The following is a 17,185-nucleotide window of genomic DNA, read 5'->3' as shown; positions in this document are numbered from 1 at the left end:
ACGGTGCATGCAAAATAATAGACTGCCCTCCCTCCCTCTCTCTTGTTGTTTTCATTTTCCTTTTTATTGAGGAGGAACAGCAGACACGGAAGTGGGAATCACCCCCTTTTTCTTATTCTGTTTCTGTAAATCCAAAACCAAATACTCTGAAATTCTGAATACTTTGGTGGGGAATTACTAGTATGCAGTAGTTATTTCCAAGATGTGAATAGAGTTTGAACCGTATATCTTATCTAAAGAGCTAATCTAATGATTCTAAACCAAAAACATTATAGACAACTTTTATGCATATTTGGTGTTCAGGACTACATTACATCTCATTATTTGTTAAAATTGTCCTAGACTCGTGTAGGTTGCCTTAAGTTGTACTAATATTAATTGACCCATGTTTGGTGTTACATGGTATTAGAGTAGTTTTGTTTGGTTTGTGGTTTAGAATGCTGATGTTATCTAAGGATGATCAATTTAGGTAACCAAAAATAACACCATCTAAGGAGACTAAAATGAAAACAATGTGATACGTAAACTCATTTATTTTAGTACCCAGTGATATTAAACATGGTACTAATCAAACTTGAGTTTTTATTTATGATAATCCTAGTTAGAGCAAGTCCAACAGCTTCCTTATATTTTCTACATAATAGGGAAGCAAAACTCAAAATCTCTAAAAATTTTGTATACCAAATCCAACAGTTTCCCTATTTTAAAGATTCAAATATTTATTACAACAATAATCATGATTTATTACAATATAATAATAAGTATAAAAATTTAAAAGTTTATTTTTTAGAATAAATTATGTTTTCTTTCTTATCTTTAAGCCTTGAAGAATGTGTAACATTCAATTCTTCTTTCCCTAAATATTTTTAGGGAATCTGTAAATATAGGGAAGCAAAGCTTCTCTTTCATCTCTTTCTTTATTTTAGGGAATGAGATAAGGAAGCTGTTGGAGTGAAAAATGACCCTATATTCCCCAAAATAGAGAAAATCAAAGAATTTAAGAAATCTATTGGACTTGCTCTTAGTCCCAACAAATAAACATGTAAGTGACGGCTCTACCTTAAAGTGTATAGTATAGTGTTGTTAAACTATCAGTTTCAGACTTTTCAGTCATATGATCATATTGTTAATTTTTTAGATAATCATGCTAATATGATTCGGTGGTTGAATAATGCAGTTGTTGCATTATTGTTATACACTAATATATATACCAGGTGCATTACATTCTGTATATATCATTGGACAGAAAAGATCGGAGCGGATTCAGTGCACCATGGTGCAGGTGAACCAGCTAACATCAGTTAACGACGTTAGGTTAGCAAACTTTGACCATAAAAAATTGGAAGAGGAGTAAAAACAAAATTACATCTTTCAAACTTAACTATTGGCTGGAGAGTGATTTGGCTTCTCTTTCTCGAAATCATGCATGCTTGATGATCCGGTCGATTGAGCGGTGAGCGACGGCGAAGAGCGGCGATCGTGACTGAGGGGATTTCGAATTCCAGACCCATTGCTTCTTCTATGTCTTCTTCAACCTTCAGATACCTTCGTCTCCAATAATGGCTTTCCAGTTGCTTCCATTGCTTCTATAAAGCCACACTAGATTTCAGATCCAACGATGGCCGCCACTGGTCATTCCCGAAACACCGCTTCCAAAGAAGGCCGACGTCAATGGAAGAAGAAATAGTTCCGGGCAAGGCGACGATTGGATCCCCGAAGATAAGAATAAAGACTAGACAACTTAATTTCCTCCTTCCCTTCTCATTTTCGATCCTATCAGATCGTGCCTCATAAAGCCTCCTCCTCGATTGCTAGATCTCCTCCGATCATATTTCCAGATTTAACACTGGTATTAATAAATTAAATTAAATATTTACTTTTTTGAGTTTTTACTATGTTGACAAATATTTTTGTTTAAATTTTTTTAATGGTGTTAGTATTGATGTTAGTGTCAAAAAAGTATCAGATCAAAGGAACGGTTGAGAACCTTGGTGCATATAAGAATTTTCACAGAAAAGATATCAAAATCTTCTCTTCAGATAATAATAATAATAAAAATAGTATTGTTATCAATAATCAAATTCCAGTAATCATGTATACTACGTAGGGCTTCATGGTTCATACAATAAATTTCAAATAAAGAACCATTATGGAGTAAGCTGCAATTCTAAACTAACATATGCAGTAGTCTGTCCGCTATCTACAGAACAAATGTATGTTTTCTCAAAATGACTGAACATATCGGATGTTACTCTACAGGTGCAGTACCCTTTAAGTTTGCTATGTCTTGTATTTTAAATTTTGTTTCACTTGTTTCCGGAAGAAATACGATTTCTCTTTCCAAAAACTTAACTAGTGTCCTACATTCATAAGTACGCTTATCATTTCTTCTTATAGTCATAAGAGCTGCTCAAGTGAAACAAGGAAAATATATAACCATTACCGGAAGCAAAAACTAGATTTGAAAATTTTTGAGTACTTTGAGTTTTGAGATGTATGGAAGATACACAACATTTTACGATAAAACGATTGTGGATTGAATTGATAACAATAACAAATTTCAAGGGTGATGGAGGTAAGTGTTTTAGGGAGCAAATTTGCTGCCTACCAAAAATTTGATCGTAGATGTACCCCGCGCTATGAAACAGTACAAAGACTACGAAACTCCAAATGTCCATGGTTGTGAAGGCCTTCTTTGGTCTGTAGTCAAATTTAGCAAGCTCAAATCAATAGGAATACCAAGCAGGCAAGCACCGGTCCCTTTTGCCTCTCTAGTCTCTACCATATTGGGAAGATCTGGAAATAAAAAGTAAAAATGGAACAGTGAGGAATCAATGTAGGTCATTGTATCAAGTGGTCCTTGCTTGCTCGAAAAACCTGTAAAGCTTGAAAGATTTAGTTCATGGAAAAGCCTGTGAATTAGAAACCAAGAGACACTCTGCATGTGAAACATTTATGTTTATGATATCTCTTCACCTACTGTAAGGCCCCAAGCTCTTTAAATCCAGCACCACCTCCCTTTGTTAGTTAAGGATTTAAGAGTCTGAGAGATTTGGTCATTGCCCAAATTTGAACTGTAATGTGGTGGCAAAGGAATCAACGATATAGTTCATTTCATTTGGATTTGGAAAGTAGCTGTTGTTGGAATATGATTATTGATTGGATCTATATCACAAATTGTGTACATTACGTACAAGTTTATCTCCCTTTGCGTGATATAGTAAGAGATGGAGAAAGATAGATACAAAGCAAAAGTATGAAATACTGGTTAGAGTCTACATCAATCAAGTTGGCTACCATCTGGATGATGGATCATACTTTTGTCTATGCCAAAATTTCCTTCTCCGTGTACATATTTGCAAAGAGGGCTCATTCGATTAATTCTTTACATGAATGACAAAAACATACAAACGTTTTTGTTGGGATAGTTAGCAATCTTACGCCAACCAGTTATTATTGCTTAATTTATTTGATTGCTTGAAGTTGCCCTAGTTGGTCCAACTTCAAGCTCTACAGCTTCAGCTTGCAATACTGAACTACTGAAGCATACCCTACTAGTATGGGAACCAGGGCATAATGACTCAGCCAGCCTTTACTCACACGTGGTGGTGGTTTCAGCTATCGTTACAAACAGAATTCAAAGCTTTCGATTATTGCCTAGTGTCTTGACCAAAAGAAAAAAAAGATTATTGCCTAGTGTTTGGTTTTCTTGATAACATCCCTAATCTGGAACTTTGTTTTCAACATCACTCTACTGCTCTACAGTTAAGAACCCTAATCTGGTTGGCAAAGATTCACATTGTGCCAACACCTGCACATATGACGGCAATGCTTTTTTCTATTTGAACAGTCAGAATTTCCCTTGTGCAAGTTGTGAGTCGACTGTTGAATGTACAAGAGGTAAGCTCTTCTGAAATAGCATTCACAATGTATCCCAACTGACATGGGGCAAGTGCCAAACACAATTAGGCCGTGGTAGCAGTTCACCGACAGCCTACGGGTTCAGCTCAGACGCCGAGCGCCCGTGCCCACCCAAATAGCCAATCTTTTCCCAAGATTAGAAGGGCCTCAGCCTTCAGCCTCTAGGATCTAATTAACTTGTAGGCATAGCAGTTCTACAATTATGCAATTTTGCAATGGTCACAAATGTAAAACAAACATACAACCCTCTTCTGACCAAGCTCAGAAGAAATTATATACACAATTCTAATCCCCTCTATTTCTTTATCTGTACCTCCACAGTATGGAATGCAAGTGTACAACCCAGGAATGGTATCTTGGGCATTGTTCTGGATAGGAGACAGAAACACTATTCACTGTAATATCATGAGAACTGCAAATGACATGAGAATATGAGGTATACACTGATCAAATGCGATATTAAGCCTTGTGACTCACCAATCAAGCTGTGAACCATTTAGGATAAGAGGGGTGAAAGTGAAAATAGGTTAAGAAACAGCAAAAGTAGAGGCCTCTCATTCACTAAAATAGTCAGTTTCCCTTTGACATCTATATAGAAAGGCAGATTGGCACTGACAAAGTGACAGAATCATTACTACCTTGACCGTTCATCTAGTTGTTTCGAGCAGCTTTTTGTGCATTTGCTTGCTGAACTCACACTACCTACTGCCATGAAATTCCATGTCCACTGGTTACAGCTCTGGCCTCAGCCAGAGAAACAGCCATGGCCAGCATCATCTGCTCCTCAAAACTCTCAGGAACAACATGGCCTGGGGCATTTTGAAGTTCACTCTCAATCTCATCCAATGTCGGTAATGAAGAAGTAGTGCCATGATCTTCGGTTGTGTCGGAGCTTGCATAACTTGACTGTGTTGTTTCACCATTCCATTCTCTCTCATCTTGAGTCAAAGCCATCCTGTGATTGATTGACAATTCAGAAAGGCTAACTGCAGGCTGATAATTCTCAGATTCTCCACCCACTCTGTTGTAAAACCTGCTAGTGCCTGGAACCATAGTAAAAGTTGAGACATTACTGCCACCAGGATCGATGGAGGATTCCCCACTCGTTTGTTGCTGTTCTGCAAGGGCAGCTATTGCACATGCAAGACCCCCAGATGGTGATGATGATGACCCGGAAACTGAAGGTATAATAGCTGATGAATCATAGCTTTGTCTTGTGAAAAATTGTTCAGATTGAGCAGCATCAACATAATTTGGAGCCTTATGTCCCCCATTCTCCTGCAAATACAATTTCCCTCAATTGAGCAGAGTTGATGGTCAACAGTTTCAAATAACAAAAATTCCAAGACAAATAGAGTTGATAATCCTGCAAAAAGATGACTTTTTTTTTTACCATCTTAAAAAAGAAAGGATGACTTTTTGAAAAGAAACACATTTTATTGATCATAACTAATGATACAATAAAAGTGGACATTCACTTCAGAGAAAGCACAGAAAAAACCAGAACAACATCAGAACATCAGAAGCTATTAGATAGCTGCAGATTACCACCCTTTTTATGTCATAACATTATACCACAGCTACAATATAAGGCTGTAGTTTTCAAATCCACTAATACCCACAAAGCTGAGAAAAACGAAAATCTATCAAAAAGCTACATCTAAAGCTCCTTAAGACTAGAACTGCCTTTCAATCGAATATATCCCTATAAAGCAGAGAATAACATTTCATGGTAATCATACTTGCTCCTGATTAAATCGCCCACAAAGTCTCTCTCCAATGGACCCAAGAGCTGAAATATTCCTCATGATGTATAAGATCCAAAGCTCATTAATCTTACTCATCAATAGCAAATTTTCATCTTGACCAATATTTGATGTTTAACTCACACCACCCAAAACCTCCAAGAAACTAATACAGTGAGAATTAACAGCCAAAATGGAAATCTAATTAAAACCGCAAAAGTCCAAATGACACCTCCACATCGAAGTAACACCTATTATCACCATCCTCAAAACAATGCTTAAAAAGAGCAAATGAACCCTAGAACCTCAAGGATTAATAAAAGGACAGATACTACAGTGATCCTGAAGGAAGTTTCCAAGCCATGAGCAGAAAAATGATGCATCAAGGATTGGTTAGGTAATGTCCAATCAGTTTAATCTTCCAATACAGAGATGTTTTTAGCAGATTTTACATCAAATGGGATCCATGACTTGAAGATTTGTACACATGTTACCTGAATAGAAAGCCAAATTGCTTCCATGAGCATTATATCATCAAGATCCGGATCAACTTCATCCTCCCTGCAGTTTGAGAATTTAAATAAGCAATTAGCATGGCAATCAAGTTTTGTCTGTCATTTTATACCTGTTAGATCCGACCTAACCTACTTATTTATCGTGTGATATTCAAATTGACAGACATCTCATAAAACAAAAATTAACAGTATCTGCCACGTTATCTCCAAAAGACATATATACTCATAGATCAAACCTACATGACCAAGGAAAAAAAAATCCTCTAGTCTTAACAGAATCATGCAATGCGATATACATATATAAAAATGAGAGCATTTATTTTCCTGCCATAAAATACCAGAATTCAGGAGGAGAACAAGTTACTGGTTACCGTTCCACTAATTCATCTGTATTTCCATTTAAAATGCTATGCAATTCTCACTAAGCTAAAAGCTACTAAAAAAGAACAATGCCCTTCAACTAAGGGAAGCGGTAGTAAAAACGATCGTCACAGCAGATAGGAAGCCCCAATTACATGGTTTTTCTAACTTTAGGGTATTGGATTACACATGCACATACACCAACTAATTAACTAATAATAAATAGAATCAGAAAGAAACTGTATACCTGTATGCTCCCGGAGGCGGAGTTGGTCTTAACATTGAAGCACATGAATCCTGAGAAATTTCCTCTTCTTCCGCATGATAAGTGGAAGATGGAACTGCCAGACGAATTCTTCTCGTTATTTATATATATGGATACTTTTACACTAGAAATCTCAATCTTAGTGAAAGTATACCAGTAAAAGAAACCTCAATTGGTATACTAGAAATCTCAATCTTAGTTAAAGTATACCAGTTACAGAGCTGTATTCATCCCCAATTGGTACCATGTTTCTGCTAGAAGAATTTAGTTGTCTATTTTGCATTCTTTTCTCTTCATCCTGAAGCTCTTGCTGTCGCATTCTAATTTTTGCTTCTATGACTCGTTGTTCTTCCTGAATAATTGCAGAAATGTAAATAATGTATAAGCATGTTTAATCCACATTTCCGATCAAAGTATCACATCAATCTTAATCGGTTTATGATAAAAAGACTCTTACAATTTGTTCCTGACCCTTCTCCTCCTTAGATTTGACACCCCGAAACTCCACAGCGTAATTGGTGGTTTTGCAGAAAGGGCACCTCATTTTGTTAAGTGATGCAAACATAGGCAAACATCAAACAAAATATAAAATTCAAAATAGAAGGCATAACAACAATAAAAAAGGATACTGCGTAGGACGAGTTGAATTCGGGACTTTCATTTGGAGAAAACACTCTGGACACAATGAAGACTAATCAGAACACAGAGAATTAATTATAGGAAACACATCATGTGTAAAAGTTTGTAGAAGAATCACCAGTACAAATGCCTTTCATGCAACATCTTGATCTGTTGAGACTTGGGTAATACTGAAATAAAAGAAACAAGAAAACATACAATGATATAGTTAGAAGTATTACATAAAACTATAGATGGTAATGTATAATCTTCTCTCGTTATCCAACCTTCAGAGGAGGAGGAGGAGGAGGAGGAGGAGAAGAGGGGGGAGGGGGAGGGGGAGAGCAGCAGAAAAAATAGTATCAAGATTTAAAAAGGGAGTCATAACAGAAACCAAACCAGAAAGCAAATTGGGCATTCTTCAAGATCCCGATTGCAGTCTTCATCTCCAGGAAAGCATGGAGCAAGCTTCAATTCAAGTATGAGCTTCCTGAGTTTCTTATGATCCACATCTTTATGGTGGTAGAGACCCTGAGGTCTTGTATACTTCTCATCAATCACCTGTCTCCTTTTACCAAGTTTATTACCCATCCAATATGGTTGTCCTTCTCCTCTTCACTGTCTTAAATAAATCAACGACAATAACAAGAGTACGAGACCACTTTCTCACATTTACCAACTTCTATAAACAACAAAAGCATTGTTACACACCCAATTGCACTTGGGAATCCTCATAAACTATTCTTTCTAACGCCTAATAACACTCGCAACATGTTTCCAATAGAATAGCCACCATTTCCAGCTAAATAGAAAACATCCTCGCAACCCTGCAGTCGATCAAAACAAAAGAAGCAACATTCAATATAACTCCAGAACAAACATATATAACAAAATCTTAATTCTGTGTACAACAATGATTCACCATATTAAACTTCATAGAATTCAATCATTTCACCTCAAATAGGTGATAATCCTTCTCCAATAACATTCAAATGAGCACATAAAAGCAAAAATATCAAGTATTGACCTTTAAGCCAACAAAAGAAGCCATGAATACAATCAACTAAAATCTTACAAAACACACAAACAGTAATTTTTTTATTTATTTGTTATCAAACACTACAATCAAATCCGTACACAGACCTAAAACCGCAACAAACACAGAGTGCACCACAGCCCTATCATCACCACTACAACAGACTGAGCTTTCATTTCAATTCACATCACTTCGCTCCGAAAACAACAACAACAATAAAAACGAAAGCAAAACCACAAAAACCTAACACAAAAGTTCAAAATTCCATTCCAAGCAAACCAAAACCAGAAAAGAAATGAGCAAAACCAAACACAATTCCACTCCAAAACAGCTCCTTCTTCATCCCACGGCCCAAAAAACCCTAATTCAAGCCACTCCAACACCTCCCCAGCCTCAATTCACACCCATCAAACACAATTCACCAGCACTACAAACACCACAAGCACAGCAAATCGACCCTAAACCCCAAATTCACCACAGAATTCAGCTACCACATAAAGCTTTCAACTTTACAACCCTACAAAATTTACAGATAAAACCAACAAGAAGAAGAAGAAGCCAACAATTAACAGAGCCAAAGAAAAAAACGTACTCTTTTTGCTTGCGGTTTTGAGCTGAGAAATTTGAGAGAGAACCCAGAAGAGCGCAAAAGGCAGACCTTGAATTGGTGTGAAAAGCAGATGAAGAGGAGTTGAGGGGAGAAAGAATCTCTCTGTTTCTATAGAGAGGAACACGATGAGAAACTTTCTTTCTCACAGAGACACAGACTGAAATTTTTCCTGTTTTGGGTTTTTTTTTCTTTTTCTCTTTTTCTTTTCTATAATCTAATATCGAGTTTCTAATTTTTCTTTTTGTTTTTTGGGTTTTCAAATTTTTTAGTGTTGGATTTATTTATGGGGGCTAGTGGTTGTTTCTTTCGGGGTTTGACGGAAAGTCTTAGATGAATGAAGAAGCAAGGGACTGAAGGGAGTAATGTATTGTTTCGGCTCTCTTTGGTTTTTTGGTGGGTTTGATGGGATGGAAGGAGAAAGAGAGAGAGAGTGAGGGTCGACGGTGGAGTGGTGGACGAGGAAAGAATCTGTGAAAAAACTAAAGCAGCAGGAGGAGTCACACAACACAACAATTGCTTCAGCCTTCAGTTTCCCCCTTTCCCCCCCTCACACAGTTTTTTTTTTTTTGATAGGTCCTCCCTCCTCACACAGTCACACTCGCTATTCTATGGCCTCCATGGTGTTTTTCTTTCTTTTCTTTATGGGGGAGGAAAGGAAATGTGTTTATTTTTAATTTATGCGTAATAAATTTCGGTCACGTTTGACTAAATTTGCTTTTGCGTGCATGCATTTTGTTTCGCGGAATGGTCGTCAGGTTTTTTCATTTTCAGATTTTTTATTTATTGAGGATATCTTGAAAGAGCTGAGAGAATTTAAGATCATTAACTCGTTTAGTTACATCGAATAAATGGACCATTTCGGTTAAAGTTGACATTCACGTGATAAAGTTTCTGTGAGTTTGATGATATTTGGTGACTAAATGGTCTCTCTTCTTTGATCGAACTTCTATTTCTTAGCTTGTACCACAATTGCGTGATTGATAACTGAGGGCTAGCTGAATGATTTATTTTCCGTAGGATTCTATGAGAGCTCCATCATCTCAGCTCGTCACATCCGAATAACACAAAAACAAATAAACGAATCCCATAATCTATCTAATCATCAAAAATTTAAGAAACAAACTACATCGACAATTAAACGAAGCATAAGCATATAACGAGCTAATTTATACAAATCAAAAGCATATTCCAACTATAAATCGATGTACCAGTTGAAGTTGTACGTCTAGCTGAACACGAAACCTTTCACGTCTTAAAACCACCATCACCCTGTAGATCTTGAACCTATCTAATTGAATTCAATATCCAAAATTTGAGAAAACAATTCGGCGACGCTTTTTCATTCTTTTATTGGTTCGCTTACTAAGAGCGTCTTGGCGTCCTATCGTTACTTAAATTAGTTTTGCTATAACATTTTCTTGCCAGAACTCATATGTAAGTTGTGTAAGCTATGACTTTTGAAGTTGTTGATTATCTCAATACATAAGGATTTTGATATTTACTTATCTGATACTTTTGTTTATTTATTAGGTGTCATGCATGTTGGTAGTGGGCAAGTCTATGCTCTAATTGTAGTCATGTCCACACTGTTACTATTTTTTCAATTTCGTCTAAGTCCTCGTCTTCTCTTCTTCGGTTCTTTTTTCTTCTTTATTTTCTTTGTTTTTTTTTTTTCTGCGCCTCTGAGGCTCTGCCATGTTAATATAGACAAAAATTAAATAATAAAAAGAAATGAAAACAAGGCAGATACTTTTGAGTCAAGTATATAAGATGGTGACTGATATTGGTCAGTATATTCATAGGCTGCATGATATATATAGTTCTTACTTTTACTCTTTAAAATTTGTTTAGATCAAGTTATATGGCCCATGAAATAGTTGTTTTTGTCGAGATTAAGCTTTGTGATTTAGACGATGACTTGAAATCGTTATATATTGGCCGACCTTTTGTCTCCTTCAACATGAAAGTACCTTTTGTGTTAGCTTATGTTGATATTTGATAATCATAAAACACATATGGAGGCTTAAAACCATACACTAACTAACATATGCAACAAATGGATAATATTACTAATAACCAGATGCCTGCAAAAAGTCGCAAAGACTTCTATTTTCTGGGTTTTAAACTTTGGTCTCATTCATTTAAAAACTCGATGGGTGGCGTTTGTTTATCTACAAAATTGATTATGGGAGGTGCAACTGTGTCTGATTATGTCCTACTCTTAATAATTGTCCTCTCTTTCCAATATGTTCATACCTACCTTAACCATAGTTGACGACCAAAAACATAACTAACTAATTTACTATAGTTGCAAAAATCTGTTCTATTACAAGAATGACTTCATTATTCGTATATATAGTCACTACATGTTCTTCAAATGAAAATGATTCACCTTGCAGAGATCGACTTCCGGCCTCTATATATCTCTAGATTATGATCAGTGAATTAATGCGCTCTTTCGGACCTACTAAAACGAAGTATATATGCTGAAGAATTCTTGGAGTCTAAGAAAAACAAAAGCAAAAATAAATCTTATTCTAACGGCTGGGAGATATATATTTGTAGACATTATAGAATAAGAATATTGTATAGGTTTGCTTCCGTTTTATTTTTTTTTAGTTTTCTTGGTTCTCTGGTTCTGGTTCCCTTGAGAGGTACAATGCTTATAGGTTGCAGCATAGGAATTACCTAGGTTGACTTTGTTTTCTTAGGTAGTCTCGCATGATTCTTTTCTAACGTTTGCTCATGAGGGTGTGTCATGTTCATGTTTGTAATCCGATTTTCAGTTATTAATATATCTATGGCTAACGTCCATTTATCAAAAAAAAGAATATTGTATATATGATATAACATTCATACTTTCAGTGAATCACAATTCACTAAGTTACTTTAAGGTTCAAAACTTGACAAGCCGTTAGACATGTACGATTGACTTGTTTCGAGGCTCACAGTGAAACTTGGTGTAAAATTGCATTTGGGCTAGGGGTTTGAGACTGCATTCGGAGCAATGGAGCATGGTTATTAGGGTCCAGGATATATCTGTATCAGTTGATAGCAAATTGTTTTTGCTATGAACAATATTAGGGCATTGGGACCTTACTGGGTCGATCAGGACTTGGTTTTGTTCATTGCCTAGGGTGTTTTAGCTAGGCTCTTGATCGACCATGGATATATAACTGGTTTTGTTCATCATTGGCTTTTTGATGCAGATCAGGTATCAAGAACATGTCTCTAACAATCATTCAACAGACATCATAAATAAAGAGTAACAAACTCATAGAAAATGACAAATCCATGCCACAAATACTCAAATAGATTGATTTAATTCATAAAACATAAGATTCATAACAACTATTACAATATCCATATTTATATGATTTATAATACTTAGAGAATAAGTAGGTACGGTCAAGCTAGCTAAAAAAGGAAAACTAATTAAATGTAAATCCTAATAATCGTAAAATAACTCCCTAAAATTATCTCAATAACAAAATATCAAAGATTACAAAATCTATGATTAAATGTTGTCTTGTATGCTCAGCATCACTTTTAGATACCTTCCCTTGATGAGCTAGCAGCATTTTTTTTTGTTTTTTGTTTGAGATGACTTGAGCTATAACTTGTTGCCAATGATGGGAATGGATAACGATGGACCAGCCATACACTTCCCCTGGCAAACAGAGAGCCACGTCCAGAAATCAAAATCAAGAATATATCAAACAATATAATCATATATACATGAGCTCAAGCACCGTAGATATTTATATTTAACAAATAAAAATCATATACAAAAAAAATCTAATTAAATTCAGTCCAAAAATCCTCCATTTGCGGCATCTCTCTAAACAACCTCTCAAACTCCTTGAAGGAGATGTTCCTCATCATAACTGATGAATTACTGCGACGCATTGATCCTGCAGGATTTGAGTTACTATTCGTCATCGAAGACTTAATCCCATTGATCAGTCCTTGGTCTTTGAAGTTACTAAACTGGGAGGTGCTCTTGTTACTCGGAACCGCCGCCGGCGGTGGCTCCTGCACTTCATACGCCACCCTCGAGTCTTTTCCGGTCATCTTCTGCACCACGTCTTTGAAGCTCATGGCGTCTGTCTCCACGTACTTGGTGTTGATGATCACAACCTTCACAGTCCGTTCTCCTCTTCCCTGGCCCGACATGACAAAAAGATATATTTGCAGGATAACGAGATGAAGATCGATGCTAGATCGGAGCAGAAATCTGCAGCAAGTGTTGGTTTGGTGTGCGAAAAGTGATAGAGATGATTTGGGTTGGTTGGAGATTCAGTGTGAGCTGGGGCAGCTTTTATAAGCCCCTAGGTAGAGATCGAGAAGCAAGTTGGGTTGGAAAGGAAATTGTGGTGCATGGAAGTCTTGTACGGCAATCAATAGAATGAGGTAGGGTTTTAATGTACATAAGTTGACCGTTGTTGTTTGTGGGATGTGAGGAAGCTGGGAACGAAGGGGAAGCAGTCTAGAAGGACTGGGTGACTGGGTACGTAGGTAATTGGGTCAAACCAAAGAAAAAAGAATTGGGAAAGTCATAATTAAGAGTCATATGCATGTGTTGCGAAGAAGGTGATGATGTCCCTGATGTTTCATTCTGGGGCCATGCATGGACCAGCATGTATGGTAATACTAATTAGCTACCAGAGAGGCTAAATGATACAGATGAGATGGAAGAGTTCGACGATCAATTAAAAGGTTAACGGAACTAAATATAGAAAATCTTTCATGTACGGCGTGTAAATACACAATGATTAAGATATATAATTTTATTAGATAAGTAATAGGTCTTAATATATGAATGACTAAGATTGCATAATTTATTTACACTATTACACGTTGTGCATAAAAGCTTTTCATAAACAGTGTTAGACTGATTGTTTTATATAGATTTTGACTTCCTAGATTTAAATGCTCAAAGTCCTAAAACTTATTTGACAATTTTAATGGTTGCGGAAAAATTATATGCAACTGAGTTTACTTTTTATTGGATAGAGATTATATATGAGTGAGTTATGGAGAATTTTGTTACGTAAGTAGAAATATGCACAAACACGAAGGGGATCGAGGGTCAAAATACACGTTTGGTTGGATAAGTACACTTGCGTGGGGGTTAAGGTTCAAAGATTCAATGTTTTTCACAATGTCAATCGGGGATCTCATGCTACAAAATTCACATGAGGAATATGGTTTTAACGTACAGTTATATCATTCTCCTCCGTACTGTCATGAAAAGTCTAGGCTTGTCTTACTATAATAGATACCACAAATATCAATGTGATCATCTTTGAATATTTGGATAAAAATATTGTATTACGCTACAAGTTTTCTGAAGGTTCTTTTTCAAGTTGCCAACCTAGTACACCCTCTTGGAAGCTACGTACGTACATTGACACTGTATTAGCTTAGCCTTAATTTGCTTTCTAGTTTCCTCTGCAACGGTCTGTTTGCGTCTTTATAGTTTACATATTTATACCGGGAATAATAAGTAGCACACCTGAGAAATTGAGTCCATATATTTGAAGAAACGATCGAGATTGACCAATTAAGCAATATCAAATTCTATGTGTTCAGACTTGAGATCATGATTTTCTTATATTACTCTACTATCAAATTCTATGTTTCATGATTTCAAATCTGATTAATTATTAAGTTCCCATGAAACACATGATGTAAGGACATAGACTAACTTTCTAAAAAGAAAAAAGACAAATTGACTAAACAAGATGACCAATCACCATGCCCGGATTTAAATAGAGGCAGAAGAGTCTTGTGACTCAGGGCTCATAAATCTAAAGGGCCTACAAATATTTTTTTATAGTTGTCCAGAAAAAAATAAATTATAATTTTTACTGTGTAATTAATCAAACAAGTATGAAAAAGAGGTAAATTAAAACTTAATGAAAACTGAAGACATCTGACATGAATTAAAGACAAATATTCTAAAATAAGGGCAATTACACGTGATGAGGGGCCCAAAAGCAATTGACTGAATTATATAAACATATATTATTAATTATAAATTAAATATTTTTAGATGTTATATGTTATTTTGTATATACAAAAAAATCAGGAACCCAACTCTGAGAGTTTGACTCAGGCCCTCAAAATTTCAGGTCCGGGCCTGCCAATCACTTGTCAACAAATTCCAAAGTAATGGCTCGATAGGTCTACTCCAATAAGGATAATCCACACAATAATCAAAATCCTTTACTTATATTTCTTGTTAGTATATGCAGATTTTTAATCTATCTCGTGTATGATCATTCAAAATGATACGACATTGCAGCCGAATATAACTATAAAATAAAGTTAAAATATGATACACGGGAATAAGATGATTAAAAGTTACTCATTATAAAAAAAAAAAAGGAATGAAAACCCTACTCTCTCTAACTGTGCTCTTTCTCGCGTTGACAGTAAATTCGTCAGCGATGAACAAAGCAGCTCTCACGGGCTGCCAATCTCAGGGCACTTTTGCCCTCCAAATTGTTAAATAGCGACAAACGTGGCTCGTGAATCAATCTTGTACCGATACTGTTTAAACTTAACCACCTTTAAGGTGTTAGATTTTAATCCCCAAAGATCTTGATACAGTTAGGAATTATCGATCCACTCACTTATAACTTATATTTTATTTGTCACTTTTCTGATGTGGGATCTATTACTCTCCAATACTTCCAACATGCCCCCCTCACGTGCAACCTGACTCAAGGTCTGCACGTGAAATGAATTGGGATAGAACAAACCAAGGGACACTTGGTGACAATCCAATCGGAAATTTCCGATGACGAGATAAGTACCCCGAACTGGGCGAGAGATAGAACCCAATCGGGTCCATGAGAGATAAAAACCCCGAACTGGGCGATAGATAGAACCTAGTATGGCCCATGAGAATTGGAGAAATATTTAGAGAGGAACCCACTCTGATACCATGTTAAACAACGACAAGCGTGGCCCGTAGATCAATCTTGTACCGATATTGTCTCAACTTAACCGTCTTTAAAGTGTTGGGTTTTAATTCTAAAAGACCTCGGTACAATTATAAATGATCCACTCACTTATAATTTATATTTTAATTATCACTTTTCTGATGTGAGATATATTACTCTCCAATACTTCAAACACAAACAGTAGACTTTGATGGTGAGCACTCGAAGGGCGATGACTTCTCAGAGATCGGCACCGGAAATCCAGAATCTCAACCAATTTTTCTCTAGGTCCTTTAATTTAATATATTGTCATCCCCCGTGGGGACTACGGGCAGTCTTTCTAGGAGCACTTCGATGATCTTAGCCGATGCTCAGTTGAGTTGGGTTGCTGGTTGGGTGACGTCGGTAAGGAAAGAATGCCGGCTAGACCGAGATATGATGGTGAGTGGAAGGCTTGGTTGTCAGGCACGATGACGATTGAACAAGATCTGGGTTGGCTACCGTCAGAGATGGTAGTCGTTGGAAAACCTTGGCAGCACGTCGAAATCACGGATGGTTGTACGAGTTTTGGGTTGGCTGCTTTTGGTGGCGTCGTCGTGGAAGCCTTGGCCAAGGAAGGTGTGCAGTTTGCAGAAGCAGGTGGCAGGCCTGATAGGTTGTCGCCGGCAAAGAAGACTGCTGAAAGGAAGCAAGACCAAGATGCTAGGGTTTGGGTGTTGGCTTGGACAATTGGGCCTCGAATTGGGCTCACACTCAAGCTAAACCAAGGTTGGGATTGGGCTGATGGTCCACCTAGAATGTTGGGTTTAATTAGTGGTCAGAATGATAGTCCACCTCATGGAAGAAAAAGGGTCGTCCTATTTCCCGAAACAAAACACCCAAGCAACTCTCAAAGGTGACAAGAGAAGATGTCACATCCCGACCCTTATATTTTTATCTTATTTACTAGCGTGATTATAATACGAATTTTACCGTCTCGATCATGAGTAAATAGTTTAATTGGTCCCTAGAGGGGTTTCGGGGACGATTATGTGCGGAGGATTATTCGTATGAGGAAAATACGACGACGGTAAAAATGGTAAATTTTAGCTAGTAAAAGGTAATTTTTATTCGGGTATTATTTTTTCGGGGTGTTTTTATTTTGGAAGATTGGGTTATAAGT

The 17,185-nt window shown here is 36.7% G+C and overlaps 1 protein-coding gene and 1 pseudogene across 2 annotated transcripts in view; both read right to left on the bottom strand.

Annotated features, from left to right (window-relative positions):
- Nucleotides 1-17,185, bottom strand: part of LOC101292394 — a 1,325,780-nt pseudogene that overhangs the window by 1,020,052 nt on the left and 288,543 nt on the right. The gene's annotated exons all lie outside the window — the stretch shown is intronic.
- On the bottom strand, nucleotides 3,743-9,251 carry LOC101313193. The gene is made up of 9 exons (XM_004294032.1): nucleotides 9,053-9,251; nucleotides 7,824-8,251; nucleotides 7,564-7,615; nucleotides 7,436-7,481; nucleotides 7,264-7,345; nucleotides 7,017-7,158; nucleotides 6,789-6,882; nucleotides 6,161-6,227; nucleotides 3,743-5,199 (listed from the first exon to the last, which is right to left on the bottom strand). Exons 2-9 carry the CDS (start codon nucleotides 8,013-8,015, stop codon nucleotides 4,624-4,626), a joined length of 1,251 nt encoding a protein of 416 aa, XP_004294080.1. The 5' UTR covers nucleotides 8,016-8,251; nucleotides 9,053-9,251; the 3' UTR covers nucleotides 3,743-4,623.

The sequence above is a fragment of the Fragaria vesca genome, linkage group LG3 (assembly GCF_000184155.1).
Source record: "Fragaria vesca subsp. vesca linkage group LG3, FraVesHawaii_1.0, whole genome shotgun sequence".
NCBI lineage: Eukaryota > Viridiplantae > Streptophyta > Magnoliopsida > Rosales > Rosaceae > Fragaria > Fragaria vesca.
This window is presented reverse-complemented; position numbering and strand designations above follow the sequence as displayed.